This window comes from Gorilla gorilla, chromosome 3 (genome assembly GCF_029281585.2).
Source record: "Gorilla gorilla gorilla isolate KB3781 chromosome 3, NHGRI_mGorGor1-v2.1_pri, whole genome shotgun sequence".
Taxonomy (NCBI): Eukaryota; Metazoa; Chordata; class Mammalia; order Primates; family Hominidae; genus Gorilla; species Gorilla gorilla.
Window position 1 is genome coordinate 89,842,137 of NC_073227.2, and position 11,316 is coordinate 89,853,452.

Sequence of the window (11,316 nt, forward strand, 5' to 3'; positions counted from 1 at the left end):
TATTTTGTAAAGGTGAGAAGTTGGGAACTTGCTGTTTTACAAAGCCTTTTTCACACTTATCTAATTTGTTATGGCTTCCTTTGAGAAGGAAGGTTTATTTAGTACATACCAGAAACCATTTATTTTTTGTAGACTTTTTTGGCTACTTTCCATTTACAGAGCCCTATGGTAATATAACTAGGGTTTTATCATTGCAGATTTCCTAAGTAGTTTGGTGTAAATAACATTTAATATAAGTATAATTCTTTATAATTGACATGGAATAGCCACATATGATGTCATATGATCCTCCTAACAAATATAGTGAAATTTTTAACCCTATTTTAAAGAAGAGAAGGCACTGTGACTCAAAAGTTTCAGTTACTTGTCTGAGATCCCAGTTAGCAAGTGGAACCTGAAGCCACATGCATTTTTCAGGACCCTTCACCTTGTTACTTTTTGTATGTCTCTTATGTAAGGTGTACAGATTGTTAACTCATTCAGTAGCTACAATAATCACTATCCAATACATAGTTGGGTAGTTACAATTATTATAGAACACATTTCAAATGTCTTGAGACATACTCATGTGAATCATACCCAAATTAAAAGAAAAATGTGGTTTGAAGGCATATAAAATTTGAAAGCCAGAAAAAAAAAAACTACAGTTAAATTATGCCTTAAAGGAATTTTAAAAACACAGAATTATACTTGTAAAATTTTAGTTATCACATCTTCAAAAATAAACTCAAATTTTATTTACCTTGCATATGTTTTATATGTGGTATACTTAATATCTTTCCTCTAGACAAATTCTAAGAAAAAGTTGAAAAGTTTTTGATAAAAAAATTATTGCAAGAGTTTTGCAATATCAAGAGAAGAATAAAGATATATTCAAATACCACTTGTGAAAGATAAGAGTAAGATCAAGTTAGTTTATAAGTATTCTTGTGTGTATGGCTTGCCACAGGTCTTTGTACTTGTTCTTACCTACTCCTAAAAGGCTTTTCCTCCAGGGATCTTATGGATTCTGACTTTCACTTCCCTCAGGTCTTTGGCCTGATGTCATTCTTTCATTTGATACTTTCTCTGCCTGCTCTATTTAAATATGCAAACTCACTCTAAGAACTATCTGCTCTTCTTACTTTATTACATAGCATATATCACAAGCTAACATCCATATATTTTATATATTTATTTTATTTATTGGTTGTCTCCTCTCATTAGAATGTAAGTTCCATGAGATAGAGAATTTGATCTGTTTTGCTTATTGTTGTATTCCTACCACTTAGACAAGTTGTAGGAACAAGGTTGGCGTTCAACAAATACTTTTTTTTACACTAAGTAAACATGAGAGAATGAAGGAAGAAAAGTAAAAAAGGAAGGAAGGCAAGAAGGCAGGCAGGCAGGCAGGACGGAAGGAAGGAAGGAAGGAAGGAAGGAAGGAAGGAAAAAAGGAAGGAAAAAAGGAAGGACCAAGGGGAGTGAGGGAGAAAGGAAAGAAAGTCAAAAGGTATGTAAAAAAGTCTTTCACACTACCTCTGTGAGAAAGTACCAGTGGTAGCATCATCTGTTAATTCCTGCTATTGATTAGTGTCCCGAGTACTAAGAGATCTGGAGACAAAATCATCAAGAGAGAAGGAAATAAAAATATAAAGGGAGGCTCATAAAAGCCAGGAAAAATAAGTAATATAAACAACCAATCAGGACTGGCCTTGATGGTTAACATTATTGTGTTTGATTCTCATAAGGAATGTTTCATGCAAGGAAACATGAGGCTGGCCACAGGATAGAGAGAAATTAATTTGAGAGATGGTGTCCAACTACCCAGAGACGTGTAAAGATAGAGAGACAGTGAGAACCAGGGTAGAGTGTAAACTCCAGTTTTCTATTGCCTGATTCTATGCTTTTCAAAGCTTTCTGCAGACAAAGAAAATAATGAAGGACAAAGGAGGCACGGTAAATCATGTATCACCTGGAAAATATTTGCCAGGGTATTTTTCAGTAGTGTTATAATGTATCCTAACATGGGCACTTTCATTTATATTTTGAAATTTATTTATAAATTGAAAAGCTATTACCTAAATGGACACAAAGTTGTTTGCATTAAGAGACAATAGCATACATATTAATACCACCATTTCATTGTTACGGATTTATTCAAAGAGAATAATCAGGGAATTGTTTGTACAGAGATATAAGAAGTCCATTATCTTCAGCTCAGCATATGCAGTGGAATGGAAATCTTTTGCCATATGACAATAAGAATAAATAAGGGATGTGGAGTCACTAAAAAGAGAAAATTTTAGACTTACCTAAAATTTTGCTATAGTATGAATTCCATTCTCCCCAGTAGGACTGAAATATATAGTCTTGCAGAGAATAAGATATGGTATTTTTAATCCTTTCACCAAAGGTCATCTGGTCAGTGAGCTCTGACAAGGCTGCCGGTACATAGGAGACTGGTGCCGGGATTTTCCCACAGTGTCTCTCCACTGTTGATGCTGGAGAGAACCTCAATGTGTACATAAATGGAATTCCTAATTTCAGAGCAACGAGATCACCACAGATTGTTACTGGGTCTGCTACCAACACATCAAAACCACCTTTCTGAAGTCTTGCCATCAACTTTGGGTTCTTTAGTACACCATCACAGAGTTGTATGTTAATTTGAAAGAAAGTGTCTAGAAGTTTTCCTAGTTCTTTGTAGAAAGCCCATATTGTGAGAGGAGTTGGTCTATGGTCAATCCACAGCATTATCATATGCTCAATTAAGGAATCTATATTGCTCTTCTTGTAGGAAACAGGTATCACTTCAAAATTCACAGGAGAATCGGGATTGGAGTTGATGAATAGAGTTGCTGATGAAGCCAGTACAGTCACATTGTGATTTCTTTGAATCAACTCTTCTAGAATAATCTTAATATTTAACCAATGGCTACCATCTGTAGGCCAAATTAACACATTCCCACTTAGAACAACTTCAGTCAGAATCAAATTAAAAACCAGCATCTGGACAAACTTCTTAGGCATGGTAAAATCCCTTATGGAAACCATCCTACTGTAGATCCTTCAAGATAAAAAAAAAACTTCAAAGTATATTTAGGTCAATTTTTAAATAAAGTAATATTTAATGTGATGGTTACACTCAGTCGTAGGTCAATTGATCTTTAGATTAAAAGGTAAATAATATAATTCAAATTCCTATATGCACTAACATCATTATTTCAGTAACAGAAATAAAATCTGGTTCTTTTTAAAGAAAAGGAAGCAGGGGGTTATAAACCTACCATCTACATATTCTGTGATAATAACTATGATTTACAAAATACATCTTTAATATATTTTTCACTAAATTGAATAAACAACTTTCAGAGGAAGTTTGCTCAAACATTTCAAGGTGTTTTAGATTATATGGATTATAGAGTAAAATACTATGCATTTGATATAGAATAGCTTTCTTCTCCATAAAGCCAATTGATTGTTGTCTCCTATGCCTTTGTTACAGGGAATTTCTCAGTTTCTTCCATATGACACAGATCAAGAAGATATGGCCTGGAACTCCAAAGAATCACAGACTTTGTTATTCAGAGAAGTTAGGTAGACACTGGAGTTCAATAGACCCAGATTCAAATATTGTCCTTTTATAAGATTTCTGACACCAGGTAATTATTCAGACCCTCCCATTCTCAGTTTTCTCAAAGAAAAATGAGAGGTGATGACATTAATTTGTTATATTACTTTGTGGATTAACAATAGTATCTGTAAAGCTACTTTTCAATCTTCTTGGTACAGAGTAAGAGTGTAGTAATGTTAGCGGTTTAATAAATTTGTCTAAAGATTGATTAGGAAATCAGTGGGCCAGCTACAGAATGACTGGCTAGACTTGGATATAGTGAGATCAGATATGGATATATTGTTGCAATTCTTAGTGAATCCCAAACTGAGCAATAGCAATTATGTAACAATGCTGTTTTGAAATCATTACAGGCCACCATTAAAAAGGGAAATAAGAACAAATAGAGTGATTAAAAGGATAAAAATCAAAAATTAAGATTAGAAAATAAGTGACAGATTTTAAATTTATGCTCAATTACCCTTAAATTATGTAATTTCAGGTCCTTGAGTAACAAAAGAACTGGGAGGACAGAGAACAGGAAAGACAAGAGAGAGAAGTGTTGGTTTTAGAATTTTTGCATTTGTGTCCTCTCAAGAATAAGCCTCAATTTGAATATAGTGGCAGTACCTTAAAAATTAATTAGATTTTTGAAACAAGGCAGCCAGAGAAGAGTGTAAATAATCTTAATGGTCTTCAAAATAAGCCCAGTAAAAGGGGTTTAAAAAACTTCAAAAAGAAATCTGTTGCTGTCAAACTTTCAATAAAAAGTAAAGAAAGCAAAACATTATAGAAAACATGAACAAAAGTCTATCTATAAAATACTTAGATTTGTTCAAATATTGAGTTACATGTAAGGAAAATATAATAATTAATTAGGGATTACTCACAAATGTAGCTGCAATAGCACATAAAAGCTTATCAAAATATGCTCCAAAATCTCAATACATATAGATATCCCTAAATTACCCAGAGTAAGGGAAAAAATGATGATTTTAGTCAACTTCCACTTTTACGTAATATCTGCAGGGCAATAAAATATTTATCTAATTTAGTGAAGAACAATAAAATGTATATAACGCTTTTAATTTGAGTTGATTATCCTTAAAACAACATTTTGTTTAGTAAAATGTATATAATGCTATTAGTCTGAATTGATAATCCTCAGAACAACATTTTGGTATGAAAGATTTTCTTTTCCACTGAAGACATGCCCTTGCCTGAAAGTCTTCTCTTCCTAAGTGCTCCCTGAATATTGCACCTGATGGCTAGGATTCAACTCTGCTGGCTCTTTTTTCACTGTCTCCCCAAGGCCAAAAAACGCCTGGAAACCAGCTTTCATACTGTTTTGGGTATGAGTGATTCAGTTTTATTTGAGTTTCTTGATTTGTATTTACCTAATTCTCTAAAAGCTTAAATTTAGATGTACTTTTAGTTTTTCTTTGTTTTGCTAAACAGAAACAGTATATTCTAGCACTTTGCTTTTCACCTCAGAGTGGAGTCTGATATTAAATGATTCACCACTTTCTGAATTGTAACTAGGCAAGTTACTTAGCCTCCTCATTTAACAAATGATGAGAACAATGGCACCTATTTCCTATAGTTTTGGGTATGGTGTGACATAATGCAGGTAAATGATTCAGAACAGCACCTGGGCTCCATAAGTAATAGCTAGCTATGATATTTTAGGGAGAGAATCTTATTTTTTAAATGATCAAATTAATCCGATCTCATTACCTTGACCCTTCTCTACTCTTTCCCTCCTCCTGCACTGACAGACTGGGGAATCTAGGGTTTGGTGCAGAATTTCTCAAACACTGAGAGTCTCCCCATAAGGCAGTCACTCTCAGTCTTTAGGCAGACCACAAGTGATAGGTTATTAACAATGCACAGAGTACCAAAATTTACAAATTATTTATTTTAAGAAATGTATGCATATAAAACTCAAGATTATATCCACACAAATTGTAACTTCCATTTCCTTTTGTTCTGATACCCTCTCATGAGTGGGAGCAAAAAAGATAGAGTGATCACTATCTCCGAGAATTTCCAATGTCCCAATGTCAATTATATCTCCAATGTAATGCCGGTGGCTGTCATTCAGCTTATGGCTCATTGCAGAAAAGGGAATGATACTAGAAGATTTTTCAAAGATTCTAACCAATCAAGATCAATGTAAATTAAAACGGAAAAAGAAGAAGGAAGGAAGGGGAGAAGAAAGCAAAGGAATGATTAGTAAGAAAGAGAAAAAGAAAAAAAGGAAGACCTAAGTAGTAATGTATTATTCTACAGGAAAAGATTCCAGTGCATTTTTTCTTCTTTAAAATTACTACTGAAAATCAAGAATCATGGAAGGATATACACTTGAATGTGTTTCATTTCTAGCACTTTATTTTACATTAATTACTCATGCTCAGCGAGCCCACAGTTCATGCAAAGATCTAGATATTATGATCATTCTTTTTGAAAATCTAGATTTCTTATTTAATAGACTTGCTAAAGTCTGTTATTATAGATGACATTCATCTTAGAGATTATTCACCTAATTATTCATATATAATGTTATGTATTTTTACATATTATATACCTCTAATATATAGAGATTATTCACAAAAAAAACCTTGTTTTTACAGTGGTTAAACGGTAAAGTGCTGTTGGTAACAATATGTAATGCTTATGGATTATAAGTATTTCTAATGATAAAAATGTTACATTTTTCTCCCCTTAAATGTGCCCCAGTTTTGGTGGTTTTTTTTTAAATAAAAGTAAAAATGAAATACCTGGTTCCATTTTTTTAAATGCATAAAATTCAAAAAATTTTTGAAGGTATACACTCAAAACTGTGGAACCCTTACTTCCTTTCAGTTAGAGGTGACTTAGAAAGCTCTCCTAATGCCAAAAATGTATCCCTAGACAATCCTCCCCAGACAACAGAATCACATGATGACCTACCCCTTAATGAATAGTAAGTTACCTGGTGATACAATGGCCCAATTATATTCATTCGACAAATCAAAAATAGGAAAGAAATAGAATAGCAGATTTTAAAAGCTAAACACATTGAAAAGAAGAAAAGTGTCCAAGAAAAATTTAATCTAAAATATTCTGAACAGTTAATAGATTTGCACCTGAAATTTAAAAAGAAGGAAAAACAATTCCTAGAACAAGGAAATATGACATCAAAGCTTTGATATGAGATTTTCATTTGAATACTATTTTCTCATAATTTTAACATGTTTGATATTTCCAAGTCTCAATATTCTTTTCTGTGTTGCAACTTTTTTCTTGCAATGAACTGCAACAGTTCAAGCATTGAGAGAAAATATATGTAAATCACTTATCACAGTGGCTAGTACATAGGAAGATATTAATATATACTACTATCATTATTATGATATCCATGAGTTTGAGCTAAATGCCCATGATCTGAAATAAAATGAGTAATTTTACATTATAAATATCCAATTTCTACCAATTAGCAGAGATTAAGGACTCACTCTGACCTTCTTATTGCATTCCACTGCAGAGAAGCAAACTTAGGGACTTGGTCTATTTATTTACTCAGGTGAGGCTGTTCGAGGCCTGAGTGGATATAAATTTGTTGCAATGATTCGATTAAAGAATTTTAAGTAAATATAGAAGATCAATTCAAATTACGAATTGGAAAGGAGTTATTTTTACAAGTCAGTTCCATTTATCATTCTCCTTTATCATTCTACATCCACAAAGTCTTGCACAAAAAATAAGTTACTCTGTCATGTCAATACTTTACTTCTTACCTGGTCTTTTAAATATGACTGCTCATGTTCCTGCCATCAGTAAGAATATTGTGTTTTAATAAAGACAAACTTAAGTAGTCATTCTAAGTCAGGAGAGGGTAATTTGATCAGAAACATGATATATCAAAATCAGAGGATAAGAACATCTTTAGAAATCTTCATTATGTTCCTCTGAACAAATTGTTAGGAAAGATTAGCCTCATGTCTTAAGACTGAAAGAATAGTGTGCTTTTATTACCAGCATTAACTTACAGGCAAAATAAAATGGAACATGTGATTCTGAGACTGCCAGCCTAGGTAAAGTAAACTAGTGAATAACTTCACAAATAAAGAGCATAGTAATCATGAGAATTAGAATTCCAAGGTTGATGATGAGCAGTTGACAAAACTGAAGTGGTAGGATTGAAAATGTAAATACAAATTGTGACCAAGAGACGGTCTATGTACATTCCGCTCTTACATGAATGGAGATGCTGCACATATTCAGAGTCCCTTTTAGTTTACCATATACCTGAGGTTATGAAGGAGATTTTGCCATCTTGACAGTTTTGTTGCTTCACAAAACTTCAATTTTTTTTCTGCTTTCTTTTAAGATCTAGTTTCAACCATAAGATGTTTCCCATTCACTTTTATCTTTATAGGACGCTTGAAGGTTTATCTATAATCATTGTAGTAAGGCTTGTATTCTCTGAATGACAGAATAGCTAGCTCTTCTTTTACATCCCAAGATTTAAAGATCTGTTTTTGAATTTGGGGCCAATTACTTAACATACCCAGAGGAGATGATGACTTTTGCTATCAGTGTTAATTATGATTGGTTTACCAGCTTTTGATAATAATCATTCACATGGCTGTAGTATCTCACATCCTCATTCACATACTAACCTATGCATATTTATTTTGATTGATACATATCAACTTTACAGTTATTTTGGAACAGAGATCTGTAGAAAAGAAGCTAATGTGTCAGTAGGTATCACTACACAGAAATCTCACTTTTTCTTTTGCCAACATTCACGCAACCCACTGTTTTACACAGTGCACCTTGTCATCTTTAAATTATTTTTAATAGCATTTAGGATGTTCATTCATTAGCTAGTAAACATCTCTAGGCCTTACAAGCTCTGCTTAGCAAACATTACAGTCTCTGCAGTCTGTGCATTATTACTTTGTTATCAGTAACGAATGCACATAAATTAATGTGTCAATGTTAATAACCCATGAGATTACCTCTGAGATCTCCTCCCGTATATCCAGCTGCTTACTGGATTTCGCCAAATATTCCCAAAAGTATCACATACACAGCATGTCCAAAATTCAATGCAGTATTAATTTTTACTCTCCCATATTCGCTATCAGGGTTGATTGGGCCACACTATTCTAAAATCCTTTCAGATGTAAACTAATTTAGTCCTTTTAGTAGCCCTGTCAGAGATGAGATAAATGAAGTTCAGGTGCAAGGAGACTGAATTACTTTTCCCAGCCACAGACTGCTATGTGGATGTTGCCTGTAAGCGCCTGCTCTCCCAATTGTGTTGCTATGTAGTCTCATACTGCATTATTTTGCTCCATTTATCAGCTACTTCTGTAGGGCAGGCTCTTACCACATCTTTCCTAGAGTGATAGATTAGTCTAGTCTCACACCTCTCAACTCTACTGCCACATCTGTCCAAGTGTTTTACATAAAATGAAAATCAGGTCATAATATTTCCCTTTAGATGGCTCTCAATTGCTTATTAGATTAAAATGTTTTTAGAATGACATACAGGAGACTTTGAAATATTCATTGAATTAATTCACTCATTCCTGCGGTTCCGACGTCATTAGCATCTTCCTCCATGTCTCCCTACCTTACTCTTGAACCTTCAGAAATACTAAACTAACAGAAATATCCATCGCACCTGTGCTGTTTTGTCTTCAACTTTGAGCACACTTTTCCTTCCCCATTCTTACCTTGCAGAAAAACTCACATTCAGTATTTTAAAATATCCTTATGCATCATCTGAACTCTGAAGTTTTTCAGAATAACTCACTCTGTCGCATAATACCTAACTCCTCTACATTTTGTATTTTGTACATATTTCCATATTTACATAATTCACATAATAAATATTCCTTTTAATGTCTGATTTATCTGTTTGTGAAATCCTTGAACCCATGGACTTTATTTTAGTCTTCCTATCTAAAAGAGTGCTTAGTAAAGAGTAAGAAATCTATAATTAATGAAGAATAAATGATAAAATTCAAAAGCATAAAAAATGGGCAAGGCCTGTTTGATTTTTAGACAAATATGTGCATAAACATATCAACATGATCAATATAGGCTTTTATTCTAGTACCATTGATTATATTGTATTCATCAGGTAAACACCATATCACACTTAAGCAAATTAAATAAGCTTAGCATGGATAAATCACCCTGATCAATGGTTGTAGTTCACACCTTACAATTAAAGGTGATAAAGCCTTAATGTATTTTGTTTCTTTATGAGCCTTAATTATTAAGTGATGATCAGAGATTATCCACATATATGTATGTTCTTAAACATGCATATTAATGTCTGTATTAATAATAAGCTTGTGAAAAGTTTAACATTTTCCGGCTTTCTCCACACATCACTGCAGTTTCTAGGCAATTTCTATTTTGAGCATAATTATCTACATGAGATCCAGCCCAACTTTTAAACTGAAGTATTTGTCACTATATTTTATCCATAAAAGAACTGAATTGATATATTTAAGTCCATGCAATTAGAAAACAACACACTGTACTTCTGAAGTACAATGTCTTTTATCTTCTTTTCTGCTATCAAGTGATAGTAATATATAGTACATCAATACTTGGAATTAGAAAAGGATAGACATAGGGAAATAAAGAAGAGGCTCTACAAAGGTCTGTTTGTTCAAATTCAAGTAATAAAAACAAAATTTGTTACATACCTAAAGCTTTACTGTAGTATGAATCCCATGATTTCCAAAGAGTTTCAAACATGTAGTCCTGTAGGTGGTAGGAGATGAAATTTCTTATTCTGTCAGTGAAAGACATTTGGTCGGTGAGTTCTGATAAAACAGCAGGAACATAGGAAGGAGGGTATGGTACCTTCCCACAGTGCTTTTCCACTGTTGAGGCTGGAGAAAACCTCAAGGAGTACATAAATGGAATTCCAAGTTTTAAAGCTACTATATCGCCACAAGGAAATACTGGATCGGACACCAGGACTTCAAACTTGCTTTTCTTTAGTTTTTCCATCAGCTGTTGGTTTTTAAGAACACCATCACAGATCTCCTGAGACACCATGTGGAAGTCCTTGATTACTTTGGCCATCTCCTGATAGAATCTCCAAATGGTTGAAGGAGATGGTCTATTTTCCAGCCATGTCAAAATGAAGTCCTTAATTACTCCTTCTATTCTTTCTTTGCCAAAGGGCACCTTATATATTTCAAATGTCAGAGATGAGTTAGAGGTTGGTGTGATGAAAAGTGCACCAGAGGCAACTAGGACAGTCACATTGTGCTCCTTTTTAATGAGCTCATCTATAATTATCTTAACATTTAGCCAATGACTACCTTCCATTGGCCAAATCAAAACATTCCCACCAAGAGTGGTTCCTATGAGACTTATCTGAAGGGAGAACAGCAGAAGGTTGTTTAACATGATGTGGCTTGATGCAGAAGATTTGATGAGATGTGAAGCAAATGTTTTTCTCTGCTTTTAAAGAAAAAAAGGAAAGACAAAAGTATTTCTCAGTTTTGAGGCAAACCATTAATATCCTTAAAAGCCTTCTTTCTAGAAAGTGATACTAGTCATAGTAGCTCCATATTTTAGGGTATTTACAGATTTATGGGTAATGTGTCTTACTTCTCAATCTGTTGTTTTAATTTTAGTGTTTTAGTTATGATTCCTGCTGTCTAATCCTCCTTTTGAACTTGATACTCCAACCC

The 11,316-nt window shown here is 33.5% G+C and overlaps 1 protein-coding gene across 3 annotated transcripts in view; it reads right to left on the reverse strand.

Moving 5' to 3' along the window:
- The window catches only part of UGT2A2 (UDP glucuronosyltransferase family 2 member A2), a 60,310-nt gene extending 49,227 nt beyond the window's left edge, over positions 1 to 11,083 (reverse strand). The window contains exons 1-2 of one of the 3 annotated variants that reach the window (XM_004038758.5): positions 10,315 to 11,029; positions 2,295 to 2,924 (exon numbers count right to left, since the gene is read on the reverse strand). In XM_004038758.5, coding sequence (XP_004038806.4) covers positions 2,295 to 2,924; positions 10,315 to 11,029 — 1,345 coding nt within the window. Of the gene's footprint in view, positions 1 to 2,294; positions 3,037 to 10,314 lie in introns of those variants that run through there. The other 2 variants (XM_019025092.4, XM_063705116.1) reach the window with 2 other exon arrangements.
- Between the last annotated feature and the right edge of the window lie 233 nt (positions 11,084 to 11,316).